Source organism: Pelophylax lessonae, assembly GCF_965119305.1.
Source record: "Pelophylax lessonae genome assembly, chromosome: 5".
Taxonomy (NCBI): Eukaryota; Metazoa; Chordata; class Amphibia; order Anura; family Ranidae; genus Pelophylax; species Pelophylax lessonae.
The window spans coordinates 501,297,703-501,316,555 of NC_138772.1; the positions used below are offsets into that span (position 1 = coordinate 501,297,703).

At 39.5% G+C, this 18,853-nt stretch overlaps 1 protein-coding gene across 1 annotated transcript in view; it reads right to left on the reverse strand.

Moving 5' to 3' along the window:
• Positions 1-18,853, reverse strand: part of CSMD3 (CUB and Sushi multiple domains 3) — a 1,619,578-nt gene that overhangs the window by 371,109 nt on the left and 1,229,616 nt on the right. The window contains exon 35 of the mRNA XM_082258441.1: positions 16,062-16,265. Coding sequence (XP_082114567.1) covers positions 16,062-16,265 — 204 coding nt within the window. The remainder of the gene's footprint in view (positions 1-16,061; positions 16,266-18,853) is intronic.

Below are 18,853 nucleotides of genomic sequence, written 5' to 3' on the forward strand. Positions count from 1 at the left end.
TCTTGAGGACTAAGAGCTCTCAGTCCCCTTTAGAAAGTAGTACAGTAAGTGGTAAACTGCATACAGGAGTATCTCCTCTCCTCTGTAGAACTGCTCCCAGCTCTACTGCCTGTAGGAACTACCAGCCCTTCTGTCTGCTTGTTCATTGAAGCCAGACTCCAGGTTTTGCATAATTAAATTAAAACGGATCATTCAAATCACCCCTGCCAGTGTTAAGTAGCTTGTCTCATCCATGTAAACTGATACATTTTGCTGGAGAGCTTGAGCTTGAATAAAAAAATGGTAAGCTGCAATATAATAAATGTTTTCTTTTGGGTTAAATACTGCTTTAACTCCAGGCATAAAAACATTAAAGTGATTGTAAAGTCTGTTTTCTTTTGTAAAATATAACAAGCATGTTATACTTACCCTCTGTGCCATTGAGTTTGCACAGAGCAGACCGGATCCTCCTCTTTTCGGGTTCCTCTTCGGTGCTCCAGGCCCCTCCCTCCTGTTGAGTGCCCCCAAAGCAAGCAGCTTCTTATGGGGGCACCTGAGCATAATCATAGCTCCCAGTGTCCATTCAGACACAGAGCCATGACCCGGCCCCACTCCCTCTCTCTCCTCATTGGCTCACTGAATTTAGTTGACAACGGTGGGAGCCAATGGCACCACGCTGCCATCTCAGTCAATGAGGAGGGAGAGTCTCAGGCAGCCGAGACACTCCTACAACATCACTGGAAAGAGATGGGCTCAAATAAGTATTAGGGGAGGCTGAGGGGGGCTCCTGCACACAGAAGGCCTTTTATCTTAATGCATAGAGTGCATTAAGAAAAAAAAAAACCTTCTGACTTTACAACCACTTTTATTTAAATATATTCCTCAGTAGCCAAAAAGAATATACGTTCACTGTGTGGATTTGTGAGCACCAAATGCCTTTTCAAGACCAGATATTACTTTGTAAATGTAGCAGTGACATCATCACTGTCCTGCATCTAGACTGTGTAGTGAGCAGAGCTGTGGTTTGAAAAGGCAACTGGATATTTATCCTTTGTGGCTTTTAAGGAATACATTTAAATTAAAGTTTATTGTGCTAAGGGTTCATCTTCAAAGCATATTAAATGCCAACTTTGTTTTTGGTTTTGAGGTTTTGGATAGAGTAAGGAAGACTTTGAACCCCTAACTAGGTTATCCAAGTGTAAACATTCAAAGAGAGCACCAAATCCAAAGTCTTTATTGTTCAACTGGTTACAACAAGCAGAGAAAAAGACAGTTGGTATATTTCAAGGGCCACACAATCCCCTTCATCAGGGCTAGGTAAAATGAAAGAACGTTAAATGGACTCAAAAGTGGTCCTAAGCAGCCTGATCTGCAGGCAGAGAATGTTATAAACAACAATCAGTGCCGACGTTCACAGTAGAAGTGGCAAGACAAGTGCATTTGAATCCATTTAACATTCTGTCACCCAGTCCTGATGAAAGTTTGATTGTGTGGCCCCCAAAACACATTGGCTATCTTTTGCCCTGCATGGTGTAATTAGTTTGTGTTCTGGTAGCACTTCTGACAAACTTTGGATCATTTCCTATGGCTGACTACTTTTGAGTACTTGTTGCTGCAATAATAGAAACACCACCATTGGTCCCCTGATGAAGAAGCAGAATTACAAACGCGTTGGGTTCCACATATGACTCACTATCAAAATGTGATTATAATAGTGATTACCATAGAATATATTTGATGTTTGGTGGTTTATATTAATTGTACAAATGTGTCAGCCCAACAATTTTTGTATGCTGGCGTTTTATGACAAGTTTGTAATAAAGACTATATATATATGTATATATTTATTTATTTATATATTTGTATTTTAAATGTTTATGCCTAAAATATCCCACATGGGTGTTAAAGATTTTGGAATATTTTTTTGTCCAAAGTATAGCTGGTAGCATGGCATGGACACACCTTTATACTAATCTGAATGTTATTTTGTTTTTGGCCATGTGGTTTTCAGGTCTCATATTCTGTCAACCTGTACAGGAAGAAATTTCTTACCAGTGACCAATTGAATGACCTTCAAAGACTTCTGAATAACTATTTATCCACTTCCGGACCGCCCGCCCCCGATTTACTGTGGCAGGGCGGCCCTCCTGCACGAAACGACGTAGGTCTACGTCGGTCGTGCGCCATCAGCTAGAGGGTGAGCGTGCGCCGGCGCGCTCCTGCCCCCACTTGGCAGCAGGGACCCTGATGCACAGAGCAGGTGGCTCTGATTGCCTCCTGACACCCGCATTCTTTCCCCGCTGAGAGAGAACAGTCGGCTGTTGTAAACACAGCTGACCGTTCTTCTCTCTGAAATGATCACAGAGCTCCTGTGATCCTTCTATATATAGGAACACAGGTCTCTGTGATAATTTCACAAGCCCAATACCCATACAGTTAGAAACACGCCCCTAGGTACACATTTAACCCCTTGATCACTCACAGTGTTTACCCTTTCCCTGCCAGTGTCATTATTACAGTAACAGTGCATATTTTTAGCACTGATTACTGTAGTAATGTCACTGGTCCCCCCAAAAGTGTCAAAAATGTCAGTTAGGGGTCTGACCTGTCCTCTGCAATGTCACAGTCCCACTAAAAATTGCAGATTGCCGCCATTATTATTATTAAAAAAAATTAAAATATTACATAAATCTTTCCCGTAGTTAGTAGACGCAATAACTTTTATACGCTTATTGAGATTTTTTTTACCAAAAATATGTAGCAGAAAACAAATTGGCCTAAAATCTTAAAACATTTTGATTTTTAAATTTTTCTTTGGGAATGTTATATAGTAGAAAGTGAAAAACATTTTTTTTTTTTTTTTAGAATTGTCGCTCTTTTTTTGTTTATAGCACAAAAAATAAAAATCGCAGAGGTGATCAAAAAGAAAACTCTATTTGTGGGAAATAAGTACAGCGTTGCATGACCGCACAATTGTCTGTTAAAGTAACGCAGTGCTGAATCACAAAATATGGCCTGCTCATTAAGGGGGAAAATCTTCCAGTCCAGAAGAGGTTAATCGTGCTAAAACTACTTTCGATGTTACAGAATGTATATTCCAAACATTTGTTTTTAAGTTTGCTGCGTATACAGTACATGTTCAGATTTTTATAAATGAAATTGGAGCAGCCATCAGACTGGCTAAGATTTGCCCATGCCAATATGGAATACAAAAATAAATGAGAGCTCAACTCAATGTAATTATTTCAATAATGAGATGATCAATTTGGTGTTTTAGGTCCATTTTTAAACCAGACCAAAAAAGTAAATATAGATTTCTAAAAATCAAATATTTTTGGAGGATCAAACATAACAGGAGGTGTATATGTGTAGATTTTTTCAAAGATCTTCCCTTTTTGGCAAGCATTACATTTCTATATTAATTTTCATTATTCTAGTGTATTATAGATCTGTACTTGCCTGAAAACGACTTCCTGCATCCAATGTAAATGAATCTGATATCTCTTGAGGTTTGCTTCCCTTTGGCTTCAAAGTCTATCACCTGCCCTGACATTTCTTTATATCTACTAAGGATAAGCTCAACATTCTTAAAATAATATATACATTTATGTTATCATTAATATATATCACTGGGTCTCTACCTTTTTCATGTTTGGACTGCTTAGCAACTTTGTAGAAGTTGACTTTCTCCACTAAAAGAAGTTTCAAATGATAAAAAAAAAGATACAAAGCTGCAAATGTCCTTATTTAAATACCTAATATTATACTATTTTGGTTATAACAAAACAGTCACCTTTGAGAATATAAACCCACAAAAATGTGCTATCTATGCCTAGCACACTTACTTGTTTTACGGACAGGAAGTGAAGGGAAATCTCCCTAATGGGACACAGGCAGCAAAAATACAATGACAGAGTTTATACCCATTACCTAATCTACTCTTGGATATACATACCCTATAAAGTCAGGTCAATATTTGCATGCAATAATAGTGACAAAAATGTCTAATTTCAACTATTTTGATATTCTCTAAATATAAAGCAAATCTTAAAATATTGTTCTTACATTTTAAGCTGAATTCCAGGCAAAAACATAATTTAATGGGGTTTTATATGAATTTAGAATGTATTATTTGACTTTCTACATATAACTTTTATAAATATATAACATAAATTGGCCTCCTGTCAACCTCTGGACAAATGCTTATTAACTAGGAGCCCTGCAGCAAAGGGTAAATGTTTTCTGATGCCCCGTGTGGGGCTTTAAAGTAAGGTAAGTTTAGAACCTCTGTCAAGATTTCATCACTGTTTGTGTTCACAAAGGAGATTTCCCCTCAATTCTTATTAACCACTTGCCAATCGCCGCACTACTATTTACTGTGGCAGTCAGCCCCTTACAGGCAAAGTGATGTAGGGGTACATCGCTCGCCCACGAGCCTGGGGAGCCCCCACTCGTTCCCTGGGGAGCCAGCGCGTGTGACCAGTGGCTCCGATGATGTAAACACATCCGTCTGTCATTCTCACTGAAGTAATCACAGAGGCTATGCGATCCTGCTATGTAGGATCATATGTCTCTGTGATTACATCACAAACCACGCCCCCCCAAAGTTAGAATCACGCCCCTAGAGACATACTTAACCCACTGATCACTGGTAAAGTTAACCCCTTCCCTGCCAGTGTAATTTTTATAGTAACAGTGCATATTTATAGCACTGATTACTGTAATAATGTCACTGGTACCCCCAAAAGTGTCAAAAATGTCAGTCAGGGGTCCGATCTGTCCACCGCAAAGTCGCAGACCCGCAAAAAAAATCACAGATTGCCGCCATTACTAGTTTAAAAAAAACAATAAAAATGAAATAAATCTTTCCCGTAGTTAGTAAATGCAATAACTTTTGCGCAAACCAATCAAAATACGCTTATTGCAATTTTTTTTTTACCAAAAATATGTAGCAGAAAACAAAATCGGCCTAATTTGTTAAAAAAATTTGATTTTTACATTTCTGTTTGAGAATTTCATATAAAAAAATGTGAAAAATATAGTTATTTTTTCAGAATGTCACTGTTTTTTTGAATAAAGCGCAAAAAAAAAAAATCACACAGGTGATCAAATACCACCAAAAGAAAGCTCTGTTTGTGGCAAAAAAGGACGTCAATTTCATTTTGGTACAGTGTTGCATGACTGCGCAATTGTCCGTTAAAGTCACACAGTGCCGAATCGCAAAATAGGGCCTGGTCTTTGAGCAGCCAAATCCTCCGGGGCTTAAGTGGTTAAGATAACAGACAAAATTTAAATGCTCAGAAAAATTTCCTTAAGAGAGGTTTTTAAAACCTATTAGAAGGCAGGACTCAGGTCCCATTCACACTTGTGAATGGGGCTGTTTGCAATTACCCGCAGGAGACTTAGTGGGGAACCATATACATGGGTGCAGATAGGAAGCCCCATTTAAAGCTCCCATTGATTACGCCTGCCACTTATCACATGTTCTTGCTAATGCAACAATTACCTGCATATAATTGACCCTGGACACAGACTGTCTGCATCCAGGGCTGATCATCCAAATGTAATTGCTGCATGAGCCAGAAATGCAAATGCCCGCGACTAGCTGCAGGTGCTGTCTGACTTCTGTTGCTTTCAAGGGAGTTACCTGTCTGTACCTACTTGTATGGATCCCCACTAAGTTTCCTGTGGGTAATTGCAAACAGCCCCATTCACAAGTGTGAACAGGGCCTTATCCCACATTGGATGCGCAATGTCTGAGCATTATGGGAAACCTCAACACTGTATTCAATAAAAAAACTGATAGGGGTCCTAACCATTTCTTAAGTTGGCCATACACCATTTAAAAAAATGACTGAACTGGCCAAATTTCAGTCAGTGTGTGTGATGGTCCATCTTGACAGAAGTCAATGGTGTAATTAAATTCTTTCAAAGGTAAGGGGTGCATTTTCTAATCAGCTGCAACTGCTCGTCAGTGTATACTACAATGTCCTGGTGAAGGCCCTACCTTCCATTCGCCTTATTTGTGAGTATAGCTAGCTTTATTCCATCCAAAAAAGTTTTGGCTTTACATACAGTATAAGCTATTCTCTGCACAGGCCCCTCTAAGCACCCGCATCAACATTATTCTATCAATTTATACTGTTATAGTTCAGTATAAGTACACAACTTGCTAAACATATCTGCACTGGTGACAATCTCCCTGTGCCCTCCCTCACCTGTAATTCTATGGACCTGATAAACTATGATCGGTGGTTGTGGAGGAAAAACATCTGGATTAAAATTTGACAAACTTATTTTCTAAACCATTATTTATTTGGTGCAGATCATGCCACTTTCATATGACATGTCACACTTTGGGATTTTGTAACCTTTGGGGCACTACTTGCATTTTACTTTTCAAACACTTCAACTTCACCAATTTTTTTCGTCCATAAATCAGTTTTCCATGCATCAACTCTGGGTGAACCATCAGTCGTTTATCAGGCCCTATGTGTGTACCCCCTCTTGTTCTCCATAATCAGCCCCATCCAATTCAAATAGATTTTAGCTGGCGTATGGCAACTCAGTATGAAGATAAAAATCCATTATGCATGGATTTGTATTGTGTGTTTTATTTTTTTATTTTATTTTTTCAAGGAACACATAAAATGAACCAAAAGGTTGTTGTTATACAATTGTCCCCTTAAAAGATTTTCATTCAGCTAGAAATCCATTTATAGTAATAAATGGAAAAAGCAAGCATTGTTGTTGAAATGCAATAAAGCCCTTATCTTCTAGCAATTTAGAACTATTAGAAACCAGCCTTTTAAATAAAGTCAAACAAATAACTGCCAAGAAAAAAATTATTTAAGGTCATAAACGAGAGGAATAGAGCAAAGGAGGCAAGATATAACCTTCTACCCATGCCCAGCTATTCTGCCTGCTTTCATTAGTCTAAAAAAAAACAAGATTGATGTGTTGCTTTGTCATTAGCATCACAAGGCAATGTATCACTGCCTCAGACCAGCATTATCAACTCTTTCAAAAGCCTTTTTTAAATGCAGGGAGACTCCAGGAATTTGTAGAGCAATACAACTTAACCCTGTAAAGATTACGGCAGCAATGTCTTGTGCCATGCATAATTGATCGTATCAGTGGGAGGTAGAATGGATATAAAATCGGTGGCATTAAAATGTTTAAATAATTACCAGCAAAAGCTGTGTTGGATGATTGATGAGTGATATCTGTAAGTGAAACAATCCAGGGGACGTCTGAGACACAGAGCAATTTAATGTATGCTCTTCTATACTTCATTTAAAACACAGATCAAGCTCTATCTGATCCTAACGGCATATATTACCGCTGGATTGATAAATAATTGGATTTGAATCTCTTGTTTCATTTCATTATACAAAACAGTACATCATATAATGAATGATTACATTTGCTGCTTTCATGGAGCTGGAGAAGCGGAGAGAGTCGTTCGACGCACAAGGTTTGTCAACAAAAAGCGCCATGCACTACGCTCAAGGAATCATGTTGTATATTCTCCAACTCCAGGCAGCATTGAAAATCATTCTTGGCACTGCTAATGCAGTCTAGTAAACATTGCCTTTCTTCCTAAATGAAAAGCACTTTCCAAACTTACTTTGATTAAATAACTTTTATATTCAGGATAGCATAGAGATTGTAGTCTATTGCAAGCCAATTCAGTGTTGCTGTGCAGCTCTAGAGTAAAGCTAGCAATAAATTGTCTAAGGGCAGGAAGTTAATATATTGTTGAATGACTAGAAATGTTTATCATAATATGCATTTGTAGCACCCTCCTAAGTAGGTGCTAGAGAGTGTATAGTTTTTGGGTTTTCCTGCTTACCAAGGGAACTGCCTAACAGGAAGCAGTGATCCATTGATAGGGTCTGCTCAGTGTGATCAGATGCTGCTCATGTTGTCTGCTTGTTTCACACTGGTCCAATGGGATGGGGCATATTGTATAGTGGGAGGATTCCTGACAAATGGGAGCATGGGCGTAGATACAGCCCTGGCCATTGGCAGAGGAAAGTGCCTCAAGGCATGCTGGGTGACTGTATAAATACCTGACTGTATAAATACCAAGAGTGAACATGTGCAGGGGTCTTTGGCTGGAGAGCAGGGTCCCTGAGGGAGGGGGCTGTTGTGAGAGGGATATACTGAGAGGGGGATATACCTGGAAGGATCTGTTCCTGGTTTCTGTGAGTACAGATCCACGTCTAGGGGCCTGTTCATTGAGGGCCATTCCTTCAAGCTAGTGAAGTCAGTGGATGGGTGCCGGCTAAAGATTATACTGGTTAGTGTCCTGAAGAGTCAGTGTTCATTGAGTCTGCTGCCAGAGCGAGCAAAGGACTTTTCCTTCCATACAAATGCAGTATGGCTCAGCAGAGAGTCTGCTATTTATTTCAACCAAGTGAGGCCAAGTGAGAGTTGTCCTCTTCTGTGTATAGATAAAGTTGGAGAATCCCAATAATTCCTTCTCCTACTCAAGTTCTGCCAATAAATAAATAAAAAAAAAACACCCTAGACTGGTCATTGGATAACAAGTGGAAGAGTGTGTGGGTGGTCATGTGAAAATACCCAAGTGTCTGGCTGAAGGATAATCAGAGGGAAGACTATATCCAGCAACCCCCATGCTACACATTATATTTAGAGACAAGTTCAGATGTGTTCTGATCCTAGACTGAATCCACCTGAGCAAGCCTGCCATGAAGCTGTCACCTGTACTGGGCGAATAATCTGGACCACAAGCATGCTCCGCCACACAGCTGCATATATACTAGGGATGTGTAATGCAGGCTCGGGAATGCTTGGCACCTTGTGATTACCTCAGTACAGTGACAGCTTCCTGGCAATCTCACTCAGGGGGTTTTGAACTAGGATCGGAACACATCTGAGCTAATTTCTAATAATATTGTTGAGTTTAGAATACCTGGGCTGCAGACCCACAGGCTTTGGATTAGGTGTACTCAAAACACCAGATTACCTGTAAGCAGATGCAGTTACATAACAGAATGGCCTTATGTACTCAAGCAATGCTGAGATGCCAATGAAAAATCCCAGATAAGGTCACCTCAGCTGCATCCTATGTACAGTATAAAGTCTTTCTAAGTAGAATCAGCACAAGTAGCCTACAACTCATCACAATTCAATGTTCTTTATCATTTCATCCAATATGTTATTGTAGGTCACTTTGTGTGATGACAACATCACCTACCTTTGATGAAAAAAAAAAACAAATCAGTGCATATTATACAGTCTGTAGGAAAGATATAGGGTCCACAAACTATGGTATATACTGTACAGTATATCTGAAAATTGATCAATTTCAATGTACTGACATCATATCTCATTTCTTGAGGCCCAAAAATGCAGAACTATACAAATATACCCAAATGAATCCTTTTTGAAAAGTAGACAGTCCAATGTATTTACTAAGAGGCATGGCAAGTTTTTTGAAGTTGTAATTCTTTGTCACAATTATTTGGAAAATGGAGAAAGCAAAAAAAAAAAAAAATTTTTTGTTGTTTACACACCAGAGTGCAGTGCAGCGTTATCATATAACTGGTGACACACTGTGACAAGAGCAATACATTGTTACTATATTAACACTGTACTACTCTGGGGAAATTATCAAGATTTTTTTTTTACACATTATGATTGCATACACTAATGAATTTCATTGGTATAACCATTTTTACTGAATGAAACTAGTTATTTTGTTGTAACTAGCTGTGATTGGTAAAAGCTAATCACATGTTACATGTGATTGGCTTGTCTGTACCATGTGCTCACTGTGACCAATCACGGCTAGCAATACAATTGTATAAAATGGATGGCATCAAAGGAAGCCATCCATTATTTACAACTGTTATGTGATCTGCTGTTATTGGTCACAGTGATCACATGACAATGGCAGTGGGCTGGTACGGTGATCAGTCATTCGCTGTGTCCTGTGGACACAGTCAGTGACAGATCGTGCCGCTGCATGGCCCAACCAGGAAGAGGGAGTTGGCTTCTGATGATGGAGGACCACATTGACAGTTTGGGACCTGGGCTGCTGCCCCTGATCAGTGGATCGCAGTAAAACAAAGTGGAATCCATTGGGCAGGTGTGGAGTGACTGAAGTTCCTCTTTAACATTGGGGACTGACATTACAAATTTGCTGACAGGATATGCTTCCGTTGTATATTTACTGACAGCAAAAACTGGTAAATAATAATTTCAGCATCAGAGACTGCCAACATGGCAACATGAAAAATGTCAAAAGTTTGGTCTCACCGATTTTGCCTCACATTTTGTTGCTTATGTTCCAAAAAAAAACGTGTGCAATGCACTTTTTTTCTAGCCTCAGGGGCTAAGAGCATACAACATACAAAAGGTACCTTTGGCACTGAATTAAAGATTTCAGGTTTCAAATATATATTTGTATGATATTACAACCGTTTATTGATATTAACTATTTAGTTTTACTCTGTATTTCAAAGGCTGTTTTTGTTAAAAAAAATATGAGACCAGCAGCAGAGGACCATCAGCTCCTCCTTCTTATGCAGGGGCGGACTGAGCGGTCGGGCATATCGGATGTGGTCCGAGGGCCCGGCCGGTTAGGGGCCCGCCGCAAAGTACAGAATTAATTCACCCGATGTTGTCTGAGAGACAACATCGGGCTATCGGGGCTATGTAAGTGGGAAGAGGGGAGGGGCCCGGCAGCTGGCGCTACTTTAGTGGGAGGAGGGGCCCGGCGCTGCCTATTTGACTCCTGCGCCAGATGCAGGGCAGAGAGGTAGCCTCAGCTAAAAGACTCCGCCCCCTCTTTTCAGCCATCAAGGCATCGATCACTGGACCTTCCATATGGGCGGTGGCAGAGAGAGGGACAGGAACGCCTCCAGTTCAGCAGCACACACAGACAATCGGCGCTGAACTGGAGGGCATGTGAGATGAGGGGGAGTCCGGGGAAGAGAAGCCGATCTAGACGGGGGGGCCTAAAAGCGAGGGGGAGGAGCCATGTGAGACAAGGGGGAGGAGCCTGAAAATGAGGGAGATGAGCCTGGAGATGAGTGAGTCCAGGGGGGTGGGGCACAGTGGCACTGATACCCACAGATGAAGATTTCTCCATACCATCTCTGGAAGGTAGGGCATACGAACTGTTTTTATCTTTATGCTGTCAGAATCTGGCTGTGAATATTATTGTACCAGCCGCCCCTTGTGCCATGCCCGCAGTCTCTGACCACCCATTGTGCCATGCCCGCAGTCTCTGACCACCCATTGTGCCATGCCCGCAGTCTCTGACCACCCATTGTGCCATGCCTGCAGTCTCTGATCACCCATTGTGCCATGCCCACAGTCTCTGACCACCCATTGTGCCATGTCCACAGTCTCTGACCACCCATTGTGCCATGGCCACAGTCTCTGACTGCCCCTTGTGCCATGCCCGCTGTCTCTGACTGCCCCTTGTGCCATGCCCGCAGTCTCTGACTGCCCCTTGTGCCATGCTTGCAGTCTCTGACCACCCCTTGTGCCATGCCCACAGTCTCAAACCATCCCTTGTGCCATGCCCGCAGTCTCGGTCTGCCCCTTGTGCCATGTCCGCAGTCTCTGACCATCTCTTGTGCATTGTATGCAGTCTCTGTGGACAGTAATGTAAGGGGGAGCTCTATGGACTCTTGTGTAAAGGGGGCTGTGGTGACCAGAGACTCTTTTACATCAGAGTTTCCCTTTAGTCCATAGCAAAGCCTCTTACATCAGAGTCCTTAGAGTTCTCCTTTACATCAGGGTCCACAATGTTCCACCCTGGGAAAGCTTTTTTTAATAAAAATACCCCCGGGACAGTCAGGGTTAGTGCATTCCACAATGGCTAGCCTCTGATCTGTCCCGGGTTGCACTTACCTGTAAGAAGAAATACTTACCTTGAAAATGTCTTCTCCAGCGCTGCTATCTCAGGTGTGGGCAGCCTGAAGCCAGCGCGATCCTCTTCTGCGTCCTCTTCCGTCTTCTTCGGTCCCACGATGCACTGCACCGGCCCGCCGTCACTTCCGGTGCCGCAGCGTCATCCCTGCACAGCTTCTGGGCATGCCGGCGCCTGCACTGGAATTGACGGTGCAGGCGCATTGATTCCTGGGAGTGATGACATTCAGCTCCCAGGAAGTGACGAATCGCCATGCCCGCCGAGGGGAGGAAGAGGAAGTAAGGTAAGTATATTTTCTTCTAAACCAGGTAAGTAAAAAAAATTGCGATTATCCATTTGTTTTTCAGGTGACCCCGGGCATGAAGATGGAGGTAAGTTTAATTTTAGGGTGGAACTCTGCTTTAATGTCAGGGTCCTCAGAGTTCCCACTTACACTGTAAAGGAAAACCCTGTGTTAGGTTTTATTAACCTGACCTGCATATAAATGGAGAAATATGTTTTTGGCCTTTTGTTATACCTAAAACACATTGCTAATCACACTAGTAATATGTGTGAACAATATATAGCTTAAATATTGATATTTGCACTGTTTTGCACTGAAATTAGCCATTTTATGTAATTTTTTGAATTGTCTGTAAAAAATATGGCTCTGTTAGTAAATTTGTTGTGGCTCTGTCTTGTAAATTTTGGACACCCTCTCAGTAAATTTCACTCAGGGGGGTTGGCAACACTGCACCCATTATAGTGTCCCCTCCCTCAACTATGTATCCTGAACGCTGCTTTCCCATCTTCTGCGTCTGGGCCTGGCATAGCAGGTGCCACCCTTCTTCTGGAGGCAGGGTGTGGATGTGGCTGGAGGTGGGGCAAGGGTTGACTGAAGGCGGAACATGGGTGGGGCCTGGAAAGGGGCCCTTAATTTATTTTTGCCCGGGGGCCCTAAGGGTTCTCAGTCCGCCCCTGTTCTTATGTTTCCCTACAGGCAGGCTGGGAAATGATTGGTTAGATTTTTTTTAAATTAAAATAATGACAGTGTCATCATCCACATAAATAAAGAGAAGGGACAATGTAAATCAAACAGTATGTGTTTTGTATCTTTATAATACGAGTCATCTGGACCTGTCAAATGTACTAATCAAAAGTGCCGACTATGCCCACCCTTTCTGTGCCCTCCTCTATTCATAAAAGCTGCACTGTAGCTTCCAGCAGTGAAAAGCACTCCATGAACTGAAAAAGTTGACCTTTCATTCATCCTTTTTTTACTACTGTTACTTGACCTTATAATCCTCAAATTATGCATTTTAAACACATTTTTGACCTTCTGTAATATTATTCATTGACTGGACTTACTTAATGGCTAATTTTTGATTTTAAGAATTTCATTAGAAGCAGAAGTGGTTCAGTGGAGGACAATGTGATTAAGCATTTTTAATTAAATGCAATTGATTGTTTTAATATATTTTTGCATAAGATGCTTAGGAAGTCCCTTTAAAGAACAGTTTGGAAAATAAAACCAAAATGCTATTGCTTCTAGCAAAATATAATACTGATATCCGAATGGACGAGCATTAGTTGCTCGCCAGATTTATTAGAGGTCAAAGAAGATGTTCTGTAAACACTTTCCTTTTTTGAGATTACTCACCTGAGAAGGAACATTGGTCCATCACAGAATACCAACAAAGATAAAGTGTCACTACAAAGTCACCCCTTCCCTACTTTGTTGTTATTTTAAATGTATTTTTCTGCCTGTCTCCAAAATTACACCAATTAACCTGTTTGCTGCCAGGCCATGCATCCCTTTTCTCATGTTGGCAGGCAAGATCATTTTTGTTATTTTTCTATTTTTTTTATTAAAGTTAAAATGAGACATTAATCATTTTTGTACTTCCCATGACAGTTGTGCTAATGTTTAATAAGTTTATTATCTAATTAAAAAATAGTCAATTATTAGCACACACGGTATAACTTTCAAAATTCCTACTACATAAAAAAAGCTGTATTTATTTCAATACATAATGAATATTTATACATTTTAAATTGGGCATTTTTGCACAGAGGTGAAAACTGTAAAGTGGTCTATTTCTATAACATTGATTGAATGAATGTCACACACTTTTTGTTTATACTCCACACATTTTGGCTATAATTTCTCCAATAGATTAATCCCTGATCGGCAGCTCCGTCTAGTGACTACGTTTCCTGAAATGCCTCAATGATAAAATATACTGCATTTTGGTCATTATATGGAGCTAACAATCATAAGGATTACTCTATTAGAGAGATTACAGCCCTAATTCATGCAGTATAAACACACATTTGACATTCACCCAACAAATGTTTTATAAATTGACCCTAAAGTGTATGTTTAGTCAACTTTTTCTCCTGTGTATGTTTAATCACTTTTTTTTTTCCTTTACACACACTATAACTTGTTTTTGCCAGCAGTTCACATTTTGTAAATGTGGCAGCTTGGCAGGGGGCCCTCTGCTTTGTTATCACATGTATGCGTATGGCCGGAGTGGCTGCTTTATGCTGAATTGGCTCTCAGTTGCAGGCAGTAATGCTGCAACATGGCGGTAAGCATGTATATTTGTTGTTTTGTTTTTTGTTTTTAATAACCCCAATCATCTCCTTTACCATAGTGGAGTTTATTAGTTTAGTAGAACATTTTTCACTTAGTGAAGCTGTATTTACTTCCAATTGTGCATAAGAAATTATTGTTTCTTAAATTATTCTGAACATGATTGGGTGTTTGAATGTAGCAAAAGTTCACTTGGCTAAGCTTTAGTAAATCACATCAGTACCTACAGCAGCCTGTAATTAGGCAGAAAAGTGAAATGTTTTGGAATTAACCAGTGTTCATTAAAGTGTAAGTCCAAGAGTGATCATTTTATATACTACGGTTTACCGGTCCTTAGATGTGGTGGCTGTGTTTTTCCTTTATTTTCACCTGATGATCCTGCCACTAGCATGCCTCCTGTTCTATGGTGACAACGTCTGCTCAAATTACTGTATCTATTGATGGGCAGCATTGTCAACCTAGATAAGGATGTTTAATAGGATTACAAACACCTACCTTAGGTTTTTTTTTTTTTGCACTTATCAAACAGATAAAACAAAATGATTTCAATACTATGTTTAACCGACCAAAAGAAGCCAAAAGGGGTGTTCATTGTGGGGTTTTTACATACACTTTAATGGGTCATAAGAACAAAAACTGATATTTCAGTTTTAGCAGATATTGGAAAGTTAAATCATTCTATCTACTTCTTATATAGACACTGATTACATTCTTATATATTTTATTAAAAGAAAAGTAAATCTATAGACCTTTTCCTTAGGAATTGAAAGTTATTTCTTTGAATATGTCATTGAAAAACAATAAATATGTCCTTATTTGCCATCAAAGGCACATAACAAATCTTAGAGAACATCTCAGCTGATTACTTTTGATTATTTTTTAATGAAAGTTTTCTAGAATAACTATTTATATCACTTGAAGTCCTGGAATGAACTAATATTGATATTTGAGCAGAACACAATGTATTAGTCTTGACTAACATCTATTTTTTATTTCTTTTCCACAATCAACCATATGTCAAATACTATTACGTAAATAAAAGATTGCTGTAAGATAAAAAAGAAGAGGGGTTTAATTAATTTGTATGTTGACTTGCCATGGAAATGAAAGTAAGGCAGCCCATAGATGATTCATTTTTTTTCATTCAACCAATGGGTAGTAATCCTCCCCACTGAGCTATTGTACTCTGATAGTGGGGAGAATTCCCCGCTGTCATAATACACTGATCAGTGCTGCTGTCTATAGCTGACAGTGCTGATTGAGTGAACATGTTCCAACAGGGAAGTTGTACAGAAGTTGATCAATAGATTGACTTCTATACAACCATCTTGTTCATGAATGAATCAAAATTCAGCCGCTCCCTGCTCAGCCAGCCAAATTTCAATTCATGTATGGCCATCATAACATACACAATGAGCTGAACAGTTTGGTACAAATGCCTACTGGGAAAAAGTAAAATTTAGTTTTTCTGCATTAAAAGTTTACTTTTTAATTAGTAATTGAATAGTCTGTACTCAACAAGGAAGTATTGTAAGGTCAATACATCATCTTTTGAAAGATGACACAAAAGTATAGCTTTGGGTCACTCACCAATGCATGTTGGTAAAGTGTCATTCCACTGAGCCAAGGCATTAGGCACTGCATCACATCTGATGGACACGGATCCATGGAGGATATATCCTGGGTTACACTCAAAGAAAACAACAGATCCAACGGCAAACTCATTTCCAATCCTTTTTCCAAAACGTGGCTCTGGCACCGAGCTACACTGAGTTGCACTTGTTCTAGGAACCGCTGTAAAAAAAATATGACAGCATTTTAGGAACAAATCCAGGCAGCAAGTAAGTCATTCCTTCATTGCTCCTTTTAACACTATCTTCAATTCAAACTATTTCAATGTTTCTATGGAACCTTGTAATATTGATTTATAGAACTTTCAGAGGGCCACTGGTTTGTGCTGCAGCCTCTTGCTGGATAATGTGGTACAACCACCTTTGCAAGGGTAAATCAGTTATTTAAAACATTTCCTTTTGTATTATCATCTACAATGCAGTAAGTAAGCCAGAAGGGTTAAAGAAGGATCTGAAATTCATCTTTAAGATCTTAAACAACATTATCCAGTAATTTTGTGCAATTAAAGGCAAGTGTCTATAATTAATGTTGCATAACCGGAGCCACTTTTTTAGGAAAGGCCTGATCTTCTAAAACACACAAGTGGCCCAAAGCTGGTTTTAGCACTTTCTAGGTGAGCTCTCCTCTGCTTCAAAAAGTAACTATTATTTAAGGGTCAGTTCACCAAACATCAATATTTCAGCTTTGGTACATAATGTTAATTCACTCAACAATTTATTTTTTTCTGAAAGACAAAATCTTGAAAGTCAAGGTCTCTTCACTTGAGATCCAGGATCTGCAATCTGCTTTGAATGCTGTTGAATTTTTATTTCAGTTCATGTTACAGAGAATGACATAGCATAAGTGAGAACACTTAAGGCTCCAGGGTGGATTGGAACATTTAAGAATCCAATGCGAGTGGGAATACCAAAGGTGTCAAGGTGGACTGGAACAGAAATGCTTTGAGATAGACAAAGACAGTAAACCCCAATGAGTGTCTCAGACTGCCACACAATTTTTTTCAGTACCGGAAATACCAATCTATAAAAATGCCCGCTATTATTCACATTATCTGGCTTTTAGTAATTTTGTTTGTTATTGTGAGATAACTCTACAATCCCAACAAGCTTTGGGAATGCATAATAAATAGAGTACATAATAAGAAATATGTTTATAATATGTCTCTAAAAAAAAGGTATATTTGAAAAATGAATACAGAACTCTTGGAAAACATCATAGATGGATAATATACATATATATATGTTTCAAAATATTTTACTTTTACATTCTTGTACTTTTTACACAGTTTCCCCAACTGCACAGCCATTGAGGTGACGTATTTATTACCGATGCAGCTTCCTATCTTACCTATCTACTGTCTGTTTCCATTTAGCGAAGAGGAAGCATCATCAACCCTATCCAATTTACAGGGATCTAATCTAGAAATCAGTAAAGATAGACTGGAAAGAAGTAATTGGCTCTTTCCAGCTGTGCAGTGTTACAGAGGTGTGTAAATCTCAAGACTGGCTGAATAGAACTACTAATTCCTTGGCAAAGCAGTAGTATGTAAGGTGTTTTTTAGCTGTTTTTCCATAGTTGCACTTTAGGTCTCCCTGGTCTGCATATCACAAGTTCCAAAGCCGAGAACTCTAGAAAGCAAGGTAGTAACAATAAGAATTGGTAAGAAAGATCTGATGCGCCAGATGAGATGAGTAAGTCGGATGGAACCTCCACATGAGTGCTAGCCCCGGATCGCCTCAGTGAACAATATCAAGATAAGAAAAACAGCCACACATCACTGGAGTTCCAAATGCCTTTATTGTGATTTCCAATGTGGCACAACAAAACATCAATCAGTCCAGGTTGACGCGTTTCACACAGAACAACTGTGCTTAATCAATGATTAAGCACAGTTGTACTGTGTTGTACTGTTGTACTGTCTGAAACACATCTACCTAGACTGGTTGGTGTTTTGTTGTGCCACTTTGGAAATCACAATAAAGGCATTTGGAACTCCAGTGATGCTCAGCCATTTCTTCTTATCTTGATACAATGAGAATTGTACAGCAGGTAGAGAGAATCAATGATGTATTGCAATCTGCTGGGATTTAACTAGATGATTGTATCCCTGAGGAGTCAGTTTACATGTCAAATAATCATAATTCACTGAAAAGCAAAAGTTTAAAATCTAATTAAGATGAGAGGGTGCCTACCCACAAGTGGGTAGACAATATCACAGCCCCTCCAAGTGTAACCAACACTTTAACATATGTGAAAAATAATAAAGATATCCACTGGCCCTTTAAATATAAAAGTGTTTAAAACATGTAAATAAATCTTCACCAAGAAAAAAAAAAATGAAATACATTTTTACCCACAATTAAAGCAAATCTATACATTATAATCAATGTAATGTCTAAAATATATATGAAGCCCCCAATTACCATGTTCTTGAAAATAACTAGGTGCTAAAATCTTCTTAACAACAATGTGCTCCACCATGTGTAGATAAATCCCTCACTCACCAGATCCCTACAGCTGACAGAACAGCCTGCAAGCGCTAGATATCAAATCCAGGATATGGGATAAATGGAACCAGTATGTCTATGGAGGCCACTGTCAGTTCTTATTCAGCAGAAACAACCAGCCGAAAGCCCAGAGAAAATGCTTATAGTGTAGTAAGTTTTATTAAACAAGTGGGTATTCAAGATAAAATATATGCACTCAAATGAGCAGATGCCAAGGAAAGGCACCAGGACAAATAGCTCCCT